Below are 17,761 nucleotides of genomic sequence, written 5' to 3'. Positions count from 1 at the left end.
CACATCAGGCCCCCCAAAGCTTCCTGTTCGGCCCCTGAAAGATCATTAAATCCAGATCAGGAGGAAAAGAAAATTTTAAGAGTATCCTTTGGCTTTAACTGTATGCAGCTGTTAAATCCATCCCACAAACAACATTGAAATAGTTTTAGAATGACTTACCATTTGATCTGTTTTTATAGAAATTTACTGTCATAATTGGTAGATATTTAAAAAAGCGTTAAGGTTGTGCTGCAAAAATTGGCAGCAAAAAGTTGTGAAAAGGGGTTAAACTTGACAAAAATTGGTAAAAGAGGAAAAAAGGGGCAAAAGGTATCAAAAATTGGTTACAAAAAATAGTGGAAAAAAGTAATGAAACAGGGTTAAAAAGTGGCAAAAGTAGAAAAAATGGCAAAAATTGATAGTAGAGTGGCACAAGGGGGATAAAACATGCAGGAAAAGTGGTTAAGAGGGGGTTAAATCTTTCAAAAAAAAATGGGTAAAAGGGTCATTAAGTATCAACAACGGGTTAAAAGTGGGAAAAAGGGGTTTTAAAGTTGCAAAAAATGTTGAAAAAATGTAATGAAAGGGGTTAAAAAGTAGCAAAAATAGAAGAAAAGTGGCAAAGATGGATAAAAGAGTGGCACAAGGGATAAAACATGCAGGAAAGTGGTTCAAAATGGGTTAAAATCATGCAAAAAATGGGTTAATATTGGCGCTTAATGACAAATTGAGGGCCATTCGCTTGGATTTTCATGGGTCCTGTTGTCAGGCCTGTCTCCTTGTGTCCTGCTGCATTATAGATAATAGGGATAGATCTCACTGGTAATGACTAAAGATGTTCTGTAGTTTAAAGGAAAATACAAATACTAGAATAATATTTCAATCAGACCAAAATGTTAATTTATTTTTTGTGTATTTGAATGTCCGGCCCCCGGAGTTTCTGTTGAGACTAAATCTGGCCTTTGTGCAAATGTACTTGATGTTTAAAGGGTAGACGCTGGTGTCTAACTGAGTAACGATGCTTTCAGAGCCATACATACAGAGCTGCAGTATGGACAGTGTTTACTTGTACTTAAAGCTGTCGGTAATGGCTGCCTCTACTGTGGTGATTACCTTGGATGTAGCTTCAGCATAGTGTCAGTTTTACTAAAACAGGACCGTGTTTCTGTATGAAATAAAGAATAAGAACAACCCTACAAGCATTTTACGATGGGAAAGATATTTTTGGTCTCCTGCTGACCTGCTTCTTCATGAGTTTGTGAGAGTTACCGGGTAAAGGGTTAAGCTAGTTGTGTGAGTGGTTGTATACAATAGCTGGTAGAGTGACTAACTCAGACTTAGTCACAGCGGCACTTTGGTCAGAACTTAACATTTCTTTATTGCAACTAGATCAGCTGTAGAAAGCAGGGACCCCAGGTTTGGCTGGGGGCAGAGAACACACTACCATGATTTGGCACCAGATTTAGGCAAGAAAATAAATGCTTGGACTAAAAGTACAGACTAAAATGTTTGGAGTTTTTGTCGACTGAAACTAGACTTAAACTAAAAATGATAGAAATGACTAAAATGTGACTAAAACTAAAATGCATTTCATTGAAAGACTAAAACTAAGACTATAATTAAAAATAGCACCATGAAGATCCACCACTGACAATCTAAGGCAGGGTTAACATGTCAGCTCAAAAGTAGCGCATGTGCACATCAACGTTTGTCGCTCTGAATGGCCTGCTATGAATGTGACTGACAGAACGTTCCTTTAGTTACCTTTGGAGAATTTTGGAAAGGTTCTGCCCTTCCCAAACACTTTCTGTTGGAGCTTTCTCAGATGATTGTGAAATATGTAAGGGTTAACGCCCGATGAGGTGTCCAATTATCAGGGCTTAATGGACAACGTGGAGGCCTGAACCATCTGACGTGCAGCAGAGCCATATACTAGATTTTAACCTAGTCTTGTTCCCTGTAAATTAACAACTTCTTAAACTTTAGAATTAGTTTAAACAGTATTTTTCTTGAAAATTAACAGATCCACTGTATTTTTTTTTCTAGAGTGCTCATATACACCAAAAAAAAAGATATTTTGTCAAGAACAAGTGTATGTGGGCCTATTATGTTGAGATTTTGCCAATGAAAACAATTTAAATTGATGTTTTATTTTCCAAGTGAGTCCTGGGGGGCTTAGCTTCTTAGATAGAGAGGATAAAAGGTTGGAAACCACTGATGTGGGTGCAGAACATTTTTTTTTACTTTTTGTATTAGTACGTTTATGTGTGGGCTTATGCTTTTTATCTTCTAACACACCAAAGTGAACATAAATAGTGTGAAAACATTGCCACTGCATGTAATGAATGCTTTGGCTTAAGCTCATGGCCACAACAAACAGAGGTGTTATGATTTTAGCTTAGAAGATTTTCTGATTTGTCTTCACACAAACTTTACAAAACCGTTTTAGTCACACAACAAATATGGTGACCTTTTCTTGTCCTTTGATTACAAAAAGACAGCTTTTGGTTCTCTGTTAAAATGTGATTTGTAAAATGTGACAGAGCCTGACACTCAGCTGCTGTACTCAGATCACAAAGAAGAATTACCCTCTTTACTGAAGAGCCAGAGTCCAGACCAATCACAGGAGCTGTTCTCTGCCTGAGTGGTGTCCGTGTCTGCTGTAGACCTTCATTTGCGTATATTAGAATATTTGCAACCTATTGCATAACCGGTGAGAGGACACCGCCATGTGACGTCCACATGTGTAATGCTTTTACAGACAGAAAGGCCCTTCTCTCTATCCAGTGACCCCTCTGCTCCTCCACAGATGTCTCGGTTCCTCTTAGTGCACATTCAAGCCTTTTCCTCGCAGTATGCACAAACACAAACACAGCGGGTCAGTATAAGGTATCACAGGGATCTCCTGTCTCCCTATGGACTGGCCTCGTGTTGCCTGCCTGCTGCCAGACCACATGGCCTCTCTGTATGAGCACTTATTGTGTCTGATATAGGGAGACTGATGGATTGAAGGTCAGGGACTCTGACATAAAATCTATTTCACTAAAAACAGAAAGAATATGGACATCAATAAATTAAGTGTAATTTTGTTTTTTATCCTGTTTGACACACACAAACTCTTATACATAAATATAATGCTTCTAAACACTTGTACCAATGTTTAAATGTGAACTAGCATGCACATAGACAATGCACACAAAAATCTCTGTAGTCTTCCTCCAACCTCTTCTCATATTTGTACAAAGAAGCCATGAAAACAGCTACAAAAGTCACTCAAACAGTTTGCATGTTGGCAAACGTGTACACACATCAACAGCAACCAAAAAGATGCTGAAGTTAAAATAAAATCAAAGGCTGTGGTTGTCCTCACTGGTTAAAAATGCCCAGGGGAAGTTCTCTACATTGGTAAACATAACCACAACACCATTAGGGGATTTTTAGCAAGGCAATGTTGGTGCAGTGATTACATGAGTTTAATCCTGCACACAGCCTCAGAGCAAACACTTGTAAACATGAAAAATAAGTGTAAAAATAGTCTTATTTAGTAGGTTCATAATAGAATAGTGGCTCCTCTAATGCAATATAGTGTGCAATATAAAAAAGGATTTATAGAAACATAATGAAATCTTTTAATTTTAGCAATTTTTATGTTTTTGGCTGTTGAAGGGAATTTTGACTGAATTTTTCAGGCATTTATGTGTAAATTTGGGAAATGTATTAGTAATTCTATTTGATTCTTTGGGGGGCTGGGGTTTGGTACCAAAGTTTTAAGTATTTCTAGATTTTCATGGAAATTCAGGGAATTTGTTACAATGTTTTTTGGACATTCATGGAATCTTGGGGACTACATTTGGTCATTTTGGTGAGTTTGCTTGAGATTTTGTGGGATTTTTTGACACTTTTTCTAGAATTTACATGGGATTTTGGGGGGAAGTTTATATAAAAATTCTGGCTTTATGGTAAAGTTTCACTAACATTTGAGGAATATTTAATGACAATTTGGGGTACTTCTAATGGGAAGCTTTGACATATGCTTGAGAATCTTTCACAGAAGTTTAAGGTAATTTCTTTGAAATTTGGGGAATTTGTGTTTCGTCATAATGTATTCCTGTTCAAAGATAAGGCTAAGCTTTCAAACTATTTATGCCTTGATCCCAAAAAAGTGTGAGAAGCTAAAAATGCATTCCAGACAAAAGCTCAGGTCTCAGGAGGTCCAAAATTTTGGGTCTAAACTTAATTTAAATATCTGTTTTGGCTAAAATTGATTTTTAAATTTTGGCACATGAGATTTTGGAAAAAAATCCAGTATGTTGCATCTGTGATTGTGAGAGAATAATTCCACATCACATCCCAAAACAGCAGTTGTTTTCTACTTTATTACAGAGGTGTGACTTTACCTGAATAACCTGATTGGTTATCTGTATTCCCTTGTTCTTCTGGCCAATAAGGACAGATCATTTTCTACTGAACAGCTCTACTGTACGCTTTAACCAGAGTAACTGTACTTTGACTTGGATAAAACAGTCGAGCACTTTATCCACCCCTGCTTCTCCCCAGGTGAGTCTTTTCTTGAGCTCCACAGTCAACTCTTGGTGTAGAGATTTGGCTGTGCTTGTTGCTGCTCCACTCACAGCTATTAACAAGGCAGCAGGACGCGTTTTACAGCCTGGCACCTACAAGTGTGGTTCTGAGGTTCAAGGCCACACAGAAATTCTACGTCTACCAGAGCCAGGTTAGAGAAACTTCTTCAAAGGCTAATGAATTACTAATACTGGCCAACTACTTCATTCCCAAAGATAGTTTAGATCTAAAACTTAGTTCCCAATCAGGAATCTGCCATGTAGACAGAAACCAGGAGTGGCACAGTCACAGTGTATTGACTTGTTAGAAGTAGTTAATTTGGTTTTCAGTCACATGATGGAGATCTCGTTTTGGATTAAGTCTCCTCATATATTGGCTTCCCAGTAGGTTATCTTCTGGTTTGGAGTGGCAGTGACAGGTTGGAGCTGCTGGCACACTCTCAGACTGGCTCTGGGTTTGGTTGCAGCAGAAGGGCAATTTTGGTGAAGCCTCGGCAGACAGGATGGCATAGTTGGCAGAGCAGAGTATGGCAGAACTCTGAGGCAGATACGGTGGGCTGAGAATACACCAGACTGAGATGTTGTGGAGGAGACAGGTTGGCATTTGAGGCTCTCTGCTGTGATGATTGGATGTTAGGTGGAGGAAAAGGTGGGCGAGAACATGGCGACTTGGTATTTTTTTTATCATCTAGAGAAGCAGGAGGATCAGTGGTCTTTACATTCAGCTTTTTGTCTTTGGTTTGTTTTTATGAATGCTCCTACATCATGAAAGGCTTCTCCTCACCATTGAACACCGGGTGTGTACTCACTGAAGCAGGCTCTCCTGCTTCCTGCTCGCCTCAGAGCCAAATTGTCCTCTTGCCAGACGTCGGTAACTTGGCACTCTCTCTTCCTTTTCCATGTGGTGATCACGTATGTCCGTCCACAAGAAAGTCTGTCAGCGCTCTTACTTAGGCTGGTACAAGGAGGATATGATGACACATCTAAAAGACTTTGAGGCATGTTTGTGCTTTCTCTTGGTGTTTGTGGCCATACATGTTAGTGGAGAAATGATATATGATTAACTGAGGGGTAAACATATGGTACAGGTCACATAGGTTAACACATCAGTGTAGCCTAGAGTCTGTAAAAGAATTAGGGCTGTTATTGTGACTATAACCCAAAGGATATGACTTATAATAACAAATTGAAACACTTGTTACGATGCCTGAGTGTATGTTCATTATTTATCTCCATAGAAACCATCTAATAAACCTGCGTGTCTCATCCCTCTTGAACTTTATCATCTCTCTCTGCTGTAACGAAGGATAATAGCTGTACTGTCGAGGGTAAAACAGTTCAATCAGACTGAGACGGTGACGCAGACGGATGGATGAGTACCGTGTTTAGAAAGGACAAGAGCGCTTTGAAGGAAAATGAGTGGCTGTTCGCACAGTTTGAAAAGATGACAGTTCATACAGGCGTACTAACATTTATGACGTGGGGTACAGTATATCAGGAGGTGGAAGACGTAAATATGAGCAGTGGATGACTGGAGGATTATGCAGGATTTCACATGTAAGTCATTGATTAATGAGATGGAACCAAAATGGTATTTAGCCATGCTGACAGCATGCCTGCTTTATGGAAGTGTCAGGGAGTCAGACTAAACTGAAATGTCTGAGAATACAGAGGGTATTTTCATGACTGCTTTAAAGATTCATGGTTTCTAGATGATGAACCCTAACAGATCTGGTGATCCCCAGACATTTTGTCTGGCATTAAATGAGGTCACCAAACCTAGAGAATTGGTTGTTATGGACTGGACTGTAAATAAAGCACAGATTTATTTCTTTATTTTTTGCCTTTTGGATGCTTAGATTTTGATACACTATATTGCCAAAAGTATTCACTCACCTGCCTTGATTCGCATATGAAATTAAGTGATATCCCATTCTTAATCCATAGGGTTTAATATGATGTCAGTCCACCCTTTGCAGCTATAACAGCTTCAACTCTTCTAGGAAGGCTTTCCACAGGGTTTAGGAGTGTGTTTATTGGAATTTTTCACCATTCTTCCAGAAGCGCATTTGTTAGATCACACACTGATGTTGGACGAGAAGGCCTGGCTCTCAGTCTCCGCTCTAATTCATCCCAAAGGTGTTCTATCGGGTTCAGGTCAAGACTCTGTGCAGGCCAGTCAAGTTCATCCACACCAAACTCTCTCATCCATGTCTTTATGGACCTTGCTTTGTGCACTGGTGCACAGTCATGTTGGAACAGGACTGTGCACCAGTCCCACAAAGTTGGGAGCATGGAATTGTCCGAGATCTCTTGGTTTGCTGAAGCATTCAGAGTTTCTTTCAATGGAACTAAGGGGCCAAGCCCAGCTCCTGATAAACAACCTCACACCATAATGCAGTCAGACAAGTACCGTTCTTCTGGCAACCACCAAACCCAGACTCATTCATCAGATTGCCAGATGGAGAAGCGTGATTTGTCACTCCAGAGTGACGTATGGCTTGGATGCAGCTGCTCAGCCATGAAAACCCATTCCATGAAGCGCTCTACACACTGTTCTTGAGCTAATCTGAAGGCCACATGAAGTTGGGAAGTCTGTAGTGATTGACTCTGCAGAAAGTTGGCAAACTCTGCCCACTATGCACCTCAGCATCCGCTGACCCAGCTCTGTCTTCGAGTATACTCAATATATCGCCCTGCCCTAGGGGAAGGCATGAACAAATTCTTTCTACAACGAAAAATAACGAAGTCGAGAGACACACCTGAGGAGTTCACACAGGTCAGTCTGTCTGCTGCCAGGTTGAAACTTCTGTGTGGTTTGACTAATGCATCCCTTTTAATGATTGGTGACCGAGGCCTAGTTCTTGTGTTTTTGAAAGATGTGCCTGTTTAATAAAGTTGTTCTCTAAACTTCTGCTATTAATGAAGCTTTCTGTTTCCACACTGGTAGAATATGTCACAGGTAGGACAAACACAGTATGAGTGCACTTCTGGTTTGTGCTTTTCAAAGTGAAGGCCCAGTTTAGAGATGTGGCTAACATGCAGCAAACTCGCTTCTTGTGTGAAAGCAGACTGACACGACACGCGCAGGAAAACACACAGCCAGCCAGCTTCACAAGCTCATCAGAGAAGGCAGCTGAATTAAAACTTAAGTGGGTGAGGTTAAAACTTGACTCCAGCATAATGTCATCTTTTTTTCTGCAACTCTGGTGATGGACTCAGAAAAAAGTACATTTTACTTTTTTTGAGTGACATATTTATTTCAAAAAAATTCTCTCCCGTTTTTGTAGTCATCAACAAGTATCAGATTAACTTTGAATATAAAGGACGGCTTAAAGGGATATAGAGTAAGGCTGTCTTCATAATATGAAATAAATGACAACAACAGTAACTGAAATCTTAACGCTTTTAGCCCTACATCCTGTATTATGGTTTTTGGATCCAATTATTTCATTTTGCATGATGCTGACATCAGGCCATAACCTCAGATTTCCAAAATCACCACTTCTCACAGGTCTTTTTCAAACATTTTAACTCTGAATGGTCATAGCCAGTATTAAACGTGACACTTTGATTGGTTTAAAGGGTGCAAAGCTCACTGGCAGATGTAAAAGGTGACCTATAGCACTGATTTATAAAACAAAAAAACCAAGAAAAACTGAGATAGGAGGTTTTGGCCTGATTCTGGCAGTGGTATGCTTGTTTAGAATTGACTGTTTGACTAAAAACTGTTGAAACTTTTTGCATATTTAAGGAAATCCAATTGTTTTACTGCATCTCAGTTTAACAGAACCCAGCTCTCTGCAGTATGGTGTCCTCTCTCTCCCTCTGCATATTTGTTTGTTGTGGTTGCCATGGCGATTTTCTCTCATCACTGTGTGCTAAGGCTGAAAGCGTTTGACCTGCCTTCCTCTCCAGGCGTTGGAGGTCATAATCCGCTGCTCAGTCATGGGTGGACGACCAATAAACCTGCCTGGTTTCCATGAAATATGTTCCCTGAGCACACAGAGATAAATATACACATCCATACATTCTTCCTTCTGTTTTTGTCTACGGCGTGTGCTGACATGAAGCAGTTGTTAATTTAGAGGATGCAAGAAGTCCCTGTGGAGGGTTTTGTGGAGCAAAATGAAAAATAAAGGCGGCTATTTGCAAGTGCAGCGAAGATGATGAACGCCCACATCCACTTTTGAGTGTGTGATTGCTTGGCCTGTCTCTCGCTTATCAAACTCTGGTGTCGTCTTTCTGCCATCTGCCACTGCCACCCTACTGACACTCACACAAACATTCAGCCTTCATATACTGAGATACCCTTTCATCACAAAACCGGCTTTCTTTTTTCTATTTTTCCTCCTTCTATAGAGAGTATCAGAGAGGTTTACGCTCCCCTTACTGCAGACGGGGATGTGATCTTGGTAATTTTGTTAGTTGTCTGCACTAGATATGTGTTTGTGTGAAAGAAAGAAACAAAGAAAGCTATGCCTGGGATATAAAATAGAAGCGTATGCATTTGGTGTGTTTGTGTGTAAGATATGAATATTTAATTCAGCCCCTCCCTCTGCCATGTATTAATCATGGAGCAGTCTGCTTAGGCTGAAAATAGCGCCTAGCAACCCAGAAAAATAAAAATCCATAGTAGTGGTGGGGATGTCATGTGCTGCTGCGCGTTCATGTGTGACACAGCACATGGCCTCCGCTCACATTTTCCCTTCCCAGCACTCTTAGTTTCCTTTCAGTCTGCCTCCACTCCTCAGCCACGGCGCTGCTGGGTGAGATTTGTTTTCCTGCGAGATGCCGTCAGATTTTTACTGTAGCAGTCTTTCAAAGTTGTTTGTCAGTTTTCGAGTTATTTGTCTAGCACACATTCTTCAGTGAACTTTGAATACATCCCACTGTGCTTGCACTGTCTGACACCCACTGAGTATAGAAAAGTTAGAAATATGTGACTCGAAGAACGGCTGCTTTCTGAAAGTGGTGATAATTGCAGGATGACTGACCCCACCATCCCAACCAGCTGCCAATCTTCAGGATGTTGTATGTAGAGTTTTTCCAGCTTTATCTCAAACTAGAATTATACCTTGCCTGCTACAGCATGTGCAGCTCGATTTTATCTCAGATAAAAAAGTTTCAGTTGTCGTACAACTCCAATTCCAAAAAAGTAGGGGCACTGAAAAATGTAAATAAAAAATGCAAAGATTTACAAATCTCATAAAAACGACACCGTCCCTATTTTTTTGAGATTTGTTGCTCCGCCATTAAATTCAAAATGAGATCATGTTTTCATGAAATGGTAAAATGTTTCAGTTTCAACATCTGATATGTTGTTCATGTTCTATTGTGAATTAAATATGGGTTTATGAGATTTACAAATCATTAAATTCTTTTTTTATTTACCTCTTGCACAGCGCCCCAACTTTTTTGGAAATGGAGTTTTATTTTCAAATCAAGTCATCCCTTTTTAAAGCCAAATCCAGGTCAGAGCTCTACATGAATACAGCCTTTCAAGTCCATTTTGTGTTTTAATAACTTTCAGTAGTTGAAGGGGAAAAATCATCTTTCCTTTGGAGCTTCACACAAGCTTAGTCCATTGAACTCATCAAAAGTTATTCACAGCATTGTGAGGATTCACTAATTGGGAGTTCAATTGTTGCAGCAGTTTTTGGAGATAATTGGGCGACGTAGGGGAGAACAGAAGACTTGGCATAGCGTATTTCATAAATGGTCATTTGTAGAGATCTCTTTTTACATTTGTGCAATGTTCTGTTTCTGTAACTGTTTTAAATGTCTTCTCCCTCCAGCTCTAACTTTGCTGAAAAGCTACACAGGGACTGCAAAGACATTGCATTCAAATACATGTATACAAAGTTGGTGCCCTTATTGCAGCTGGAACAGCTTCCACTCTTCTTGGAAGGCTTTCCACACGATTATGGAGTGTGGAATTTGTGCCCATTCATTCTGTAGAGCATTTATGAGGTCAGGCACTGATATTGGACGAGAAGGCCTGGCTTGCATCCTCCGATCCAGTTCGTCCTAAAGGTGCTGGGTGGGGTTGAGGCCAGGGCTCTGTCCACACCAAATTCATCAAACCATTTTTTTATAATCCTTGCTTTGTTCACTGTGGAACAGTCATGTTGGAATAGAAAAGGGCCTTCCCCAGACTGTTACCACAGAGTTAGAAGCATAGCAAAGTCCCTGCTCTCTTACTCTCTATCATCCTCACCTTGCTCTTTGTCCCTGCTTTCATCTCCTTTATCCTCCTCTTGCTCTCTGTCCCTGCTTTCATCTCCTTTATCCTCCTCTTGTTTTCTGTCCCTGCTTTCATCTCCTTTATCCTCCTCTTGCTCTCTGTCCCTGCTTTCATCTCCTTTATCCTCCTCTTGCTCTCTGTCCCTGCTTTCATCTCCTTTATCCTCCTCTTGCTCTCTGTCCCTGCTTTCATCTCCTTCATCTTCATCTTGCTCTCTGTCCCTGCTTTCATCTCCTTTATCCTCCTCTTGCTCTCTGTCCCTGCTTTCATCTCCTTTATCCTCCTCTTGCTCTCTGTCCCTGCTTTCATCTCCTTCATCTTCATCTTGCTCTCTGTCCCTGCTTTCATCTCCTTTATCCTCCTCTTGCTCTCTGTCCCTGCTTTCATCTCCTTTATCCTCCTCTTGTTTTCTGTCCCTGCTTTCATCTCCTTTATCCTCCTCTTGCTCTGTGTCCCTGCTTTCATCTCCTTTATCCTCCTCTTGCTCTCTGTCCCTGCTTTCATCTCCTTTATCCTCCTCTTGTTCTCTGTCCCTGCTTTCATCTCCTTTATCCTCCTCTTGCTCTCTGTCCCTGCTTTCATCTCCTTTATCCTCCTCTTGCTCTCTGTCCCTGCTTTCTTCTCCTTCATCCTCATCTTGCTCTCTGTTGCTGCTTTCTTCACCTCCACTGTTTTAACTTTCTTTGGACATTTCGAAGGGTAGAGCAGGGGCTCCCTGGTGTTTTATTTTACTCTATTTTATTAAAAAACTCTGTCCATTGACCAATTCATTTGGATGCCTTTGATCCAATAATGACATAAATTACTAAGAAAAAATGATAATTTCAGGCTTCTTAAGGGCACCTGCCTACTGAGGGTCCTGCACCCATGTTTGTCGCCAGAGGAATTAACTTTATGTGTCTTGGAATGTGTGTTTACTTGCTGAACATGAATATTGCATTGCTTTCAAGTGTGAAAATTGATGAGGAGTGAGCCATCTCACCTCCTGAAAATCATGTTTCCTCTGCTCCACAGTCCAGTGTCGCTGTGCTTTACACCACTCCATCTGATGCCTGGCAGTGGATTTGGTGATGTGAGACTTTTATGCAGCTGCTCTGCCATGGGAACGGTTTTTGTGGAGCTCCCTCTGCAGTTTATGGGCTTACATTCATGTCAGTGGAAGGTCACCATGCGCAATGACAGTCATGTACCTGCTCTGTGATTTTGTGTGGTCTTCCTCTTCGTGGCCAAGTTGCCGTTCATGAAAGTTACAACTTTCCTATAATATCATAGTCGACTGGGGAATATTCAGCAGGTGGCATCCTGTCACAGTACTATACATGAAATCACTGAACTCAGAAGAACAGTGTTAATTTTGTTGACTAAAACAATGGCTAAAAATTTTCATCAACAGCCTTTTTCCGTGAAAAAGACAAGACTAAGATGGGCAAAAAATAGATTTGATGACTAAACCTGACTAAGAGTAGGTATAGTTTTCGATAAGATGACTAAAACTAGACTAAAATGTAATTTAGTTTTTGTCGGACATTCAAAATCCCTGAAATTTCACCACTGTGGGTCAAAATACAATACATTTGTAGCATCCGAGCTGTCTAACTGGATTTCTTCCATTTCCCGTCCCTCCTCAAGCTCTTGGTTTCTCAATCACTTTGCCAGTAAGGCTGGAGATGTACTTGCTGTATATCTAAGCCCAATGGCTTTCACTGTGACCAAAGTCACCAGTTAACACGGCCACTTATTTACGCAAAAACACTACTATAGTTTTGAGAGCAGATGGGGCAGATGGTATTCTCTGAACCTGTTTTTTTTTTTGTTTTTCTAAGAATTATCACCATCACCCCTGTTGCCATGATTGTAGTTTACATCCCACACCTCAGGTAGTTGTATAAAATCTGAGCTCTCTGATGTGCCCCCTAGTGGTGTCCTTCGGTAACCTGTCATATAAAGGTGAGTCTGACAAGATTGCTTGTGACACAGCTGGACTCAAATACAAGTGAAACAGACAGTACATCTCCTTCCTTAGTCTCTGCCTCTTTTTTTTTTGCTAGCTGTAAATGCTGATTGACTCAGAAGCTGATTTTGATTCCGTATTAAAGTTTTTCTTTTCTTCTCTCTAACAGGTAGCTTGGCCAGCAAGGAGCAGCCTCTGGAGCTTCTTAAACCAGCTTCAAACAACCATTTTGGTAAGAAATCAGTTTTCATCTGTTAGGTTTTTGTGGACTGATGAGTTGATGGATGATTGTTGGAAATTTGATCCTTTCATCGCCCCCAAAAATCAATAATTTAAATGAAAACCCTTATGGACCTGAACGTTTTGCACCTTGACTGAAAAGCAGTAAACACTGATAAAGCCAATAAAATACATTCAGAAAGGAAGAAAAGGATAGCTGGTGCTCTTCGTGGCAGGGGGATGAATTCCAGGTTGAATGCTTGAGGAGATGCCATAGGATATTTTAAGCATCATTAAGATAGAGCAAATAACATGGTTAAATTTTTTTTTTTTTTTTTTTTTTTAATGAGACACCTTTCGGATCCCACTGAATCTTCACTAGAGCACATTCAGCATTTGATTGGTTAAATCTAATCTGAGGGAAAAAACGTCTGTTTTTTGCCCTGTTTTCATGCAGTTTAACTGTACACATGATAATATTGCCCACCCAGGGATCAGGGGCACGTCCCGACTCAAGGCTTGTTGGAACGGGTTTCTTGTCTAAATTATCCTCGAGTGTGTGGTGTCATTACAGTCATTTTACTGCCATAAATACAGTCAGACATGTTTGTCATTAATGAGTTCAGATTTGGCTGCTTTGGACACGTTACCAGCAACAGCCAATGAGAGTGAGCAGACAGTGAAGTGCCACCGACCAGATGTTATGTACTCTACAGCTCACAAACATAGCTGTGAACATAAACACCTCTAGACCATCTCCTTAGCCAGGATTTCAGTTATAATCCTTTCCTTTTTTTTTTGTTTTTCATTGCAAAACAGAATGCCCGCCAGGGACGCCAGCTGCTGATTTCAGTTGTCTTTCATTCTTGTGTTTCCTCTGAAATCATGTTTGATCACAAGTTTCAGATTGTCTGGTACGTTCGGAGGAATATACTAGAAAAAAATGGTGGAAACAGATCTCATGTCTGTGGTTTCCTGCATTTATAAAACCTGTTAAGATTGAAGAATCATCCTGTGTGCTGCCAGCCTTACACAGTGTAAGGTAATTGAGCTGTTTTTTGGGTCAGATCCCCTCTCTATGACCAAATCTGCGACTGCTTGATCATCTGATGGACCAATGATTGTCTTGCTAGATCTTCCTGGGGGCTGAATTGTTGTAGTGTTATTTTTTTACTCTTCCAAATCTGTTTGGAAGATGTTCAGAGCCACTCTGGTTTGAAATTGAAAGTATTAAACAGGTTCGATATTCATGATTAGAGATGTTGTTGATTGGGAGAACACCAAGAAAAGCCGAGCAGACGCTCTGGATTGTTATGTGTAAGGAACAATGGCTGAACAGGAAGTGAGTTGACTGAAGAAGGAAGCACAACAAACACAGCCATAGCGACAATGGTGAACGTGAAGAATAAAGTTAGATGAATGTCAGAAATGGAGCAGCAACTTGTTGATTTGTGGCAACAACACAAGTGTTTCAGTCCGTCTCCTTTGACTAGGAGAGGAGATGGACTGAAATAGCTACTACAGTGGATGTAGGAAGTAGCCAACACCCAGCTACATCACTCTAAATGTGTTTGACTGTGCAGGATTTCCATTACATTTTAAAAATATTTCAGTGTGTGCCAGGTGTTAGGGAGAAAACTCCAGCACTTCAGGAAATGGTGCTGTGCTGTAGTTGAACTCACATGGTTATCAGTGCCATATCTTTAAAATCCACCGCCATGGTAGCCGTACTGATACATATGAACATGTGACCTCTAGAAAGCCCAGTGCAAAAACACCAGGTGTTAATTTATTTATAGAAGCACTTAAACTTTGGTGCTTCCCTACTCAGCAGCTCCAGGATTCACTCACTCAGAGCTGAGTGATGGATGCCGTCATGTCCTCTGCTTAACTGATGTGTAATGCACCACAGGTGATGCAGAACATCAGAGTGGTTTGTGATTTGGTGATAACGCGGTCACCTTAGCAGGCTGATGCACAGCCCAGAAACACACTCCGTCAGTGCCTGTTTATGAGGAAACTTATCATTTGCTCTTGAGTGTGTAATCATTTCCACCCGCTGACGCCGCATGTTGTTTTTAGTAAATGGCAATACATTATTCAGTGCGCGGCTCCTTTTAGAATTCACCTCGCACATGCCGGCGCACATGTGTGCAAACGCCAAAGTAGATGTGAAAAGAGACAGTTTGTTGGAACTTTGCGCTCTTGTTGACAGGAACGTGGGAAGATCACGCCACATCAGCATGTCATAAACCCACAAGCGGTATGTTTGTCCCATGTGGAGGGAGGAAATGCTGATGCAGCAATGATGTCACAGATAGAGATGCCAAGACCTGAAGCCTTCCCCTGTTAATGGCATGCTTCTGTGCTCGCAGCAGTGACACACATATGCATAAACACACTGACAAGTTGTACACATAGTCTCACTCCTTTTGAGCTACTTTATGCTTGGAGAGTCTGGGGTGAAAATTTTGAGGGCAGCCTTTTAGGAATTTAGATAAAAGCTTCATCACTTGGACTGAAAATGTACTAAAGAAACACTATAAATAGTTTCTTTCAGACCAGCTTTAATAAAGTATCACAGTTGTCACACATGTCAACACATTTTGAAAGATGGTGTCAGATGGGTGAACTGCAGAGGTGTATGATATTAATGATTTTTTTCTTCAGTTTATGCTGCTTTTAGAATTAGGTTTATAAATATTTTGTCTTTACTTTTGCTTATACTTAATAGATCTCCTGACCTTGCCAAGCAGATAGAAAAAGGCTTAGAGACGGTCGTTATTTACCCTCAATTTTCACATACTGGTCTGCGCTGGGATGACACGAAGTGCTCTCCAGAGAAAATCACTCCCTCTCCGGTTAAGCCTTTGCAGTTCCGCAGGATGTGTATCGGTCTGTCTCCTGTGCATTCCAGAAGTGCCACTCTGCTCTGCAGGGTTATATTTGGGGTCTATTTTGAAAGCATAATCAATAATGATCAATAGTTACACTTCATGAAGCATAAATGATTCAGTCGAACTGATGTAAAAACAATAGTCCGCTGGTTTCCTTCTTAAATTTACCAGATGGGATCTTAACAACATCTCCCTGTGCACCCAGAGTGACTCAGCTGTCATTCAAAAACTCATGGGCCAATAGGGATACACACCAGAAAAACCCGCCCAGGTGTGACATTTGTGTCAGAACCAAGTAGCAGCCTCTGGTCCTGAAAAATGAAGCCAATGCGGAAGTGCAAAAAATTGCAATATCACGATTGTCCACTTGAGGCTGGCTGCAGGAACACCTGAAGTCCCGTACTCAACACATTAAAAGCCGCTTTTTAAACTAGAAATAAATGTTTACAGCCTGGTTTAAAAAATGAAACACGTCTCATTTGCTAATGTCTTTATGAGCACACACTGCACTGTGATTTTTTTGTACCACAATCGTTTCGAGTATATCTAGGAAATATCTCACTGAGCACTGATTGGCACATCTCATTTGACTGACAGATAGCTTGACAGGCAGACACTACTTATCTGTCAACATGAAAGGCTAGCTTTAGGGATAGTTTAGCTCAGTGGTTCTTAACCTCTTCAGCCTGCGACCCCCAAAATAAAGGTGCCAGAGACCACTATAGCCCCACTATACCGGAGGGTGGCTGAACACAGCCATGGACATTCAAAAATGGTCATGTGCAGACAAGGTCGCCTCCATAGGGTGAGAAATGGGAGAACTTTCTGGGGCCCAGCCAGACTGGGAGCCAGCAAAATCATGGTCCTTTGTAAAGTGATGCTGTGATATTTTATATTTAGCCTGAATAAAAACCACTCGTATTAAAGAAACAAATACTGTTTGAATTTATTTATGTAGTAAGTAGCCTTCTTGAAAATGTAAATCCTTTTGTGGAAAAACAGAATTAAGATACAATAAAAATAGCTAAAATGGGTTAATAATGGCAAAAAATGGTGGGAAAGGTGGTGAAAGTGGGTTTTAAAAGTAGCAGAAATGGGTTAGAAGTGCCAACAAATAGGTAAAAGTGGCAAAAAATAACCAAAAAATGGTTAAAAAAAAAAAAAAAGGTTGAAGTGGCAAAAAGGGCATATTAGCTGGTAAAAGGGGATTAAAAGTGGCTGAAATAGTGTTAAAGTGGCAAAAATAGTTGGAAACCTGTTAAATGGGATGAAAAATTTATATGAATTGGCAAAAAAAGGGTTAGCTGAGGCAGAAATAGGTAGAAATGGGTTAAACTAGCAAAAATAGGCTTATTAAATTTTGAAATGTGGCATAAAAAGTGGTAAAGGGGGGTCAGTATTGGCAATAATGGGTCAACAGAGCCAACAATAGTGTGGCAAGATTTGGTTTAGGAGTGGTAAGAACAGGCAGAAAAAAAGTGATGGAAAGGGTTAAAATTGACAGAAATAGGTTGAAGGTGGCAAAAATGTGCTAAAATTAGCAAAATTGGTGGGAAAAGGTGATGAAACAGTTTAGAATTTGGCAAAATTGGTTTAAAGTGGCCACAGTGTAATTTTAAAAATATTCTTAGTTTTTTTAGGCATCTGGAGACCCCCTCTCATGTCTCATGACTGCTAATGGGGTCCCGACCCCAATGTTGAGAACCCCCTGGCTTAGCTGACAGGAAGTCGAGCTCAGTGGGCGGGCTCTTGTCTGCCATTAGGGTTGATCCGAAGGTTGGCTTAGACAGCAGTTTTCATTATGGCGGCCGTCACAGATTGGATTTAAAAGCTGTTTGAGCCCACCTTTTGTAATCAAACAGCTGATGTCACGCAGACTTTGTCCAAT

General features: G+C 40.7%; 1 protein-coding gene across 1 annotated transcript in view; it reads left to right on the top strand.

Annotated features, from left to right (window-relative positions):
- hdac4 (histone deacetylase 4) overlaps positions 1-17,761 on the top strand; it is a 244,157-nt gene that overhangs the window by 75,412 nt on the left and 150,984 nt on the right. The window contains exon 3 of the mRNA XM_041806611.1: positions 12,927-12,989. Coding sequence (XP_041662545.1) covers positions 12,927-12,989 — 63 coding nt within the window. The remainder of the gene's footprint in view (positions 1-12,926; positions 12,990-17,761) is intronic.

Source organism: Cheilinus undulatus, linkage group 15 (assembly GCF_018320785.1).
Source record: "Cheilinus undulatus linkage group 15, ASM1832078v1, whole genome shotgun sequence".
NCBI lineage: Eukaryota > Metazoa > Chordata > Actinopteri > Labriformes > Labridae > Cheilinus > Cheilinus undulatus.
This window is presented reverse-complemented; position numbering and strand designations above follow the sequence as displayed.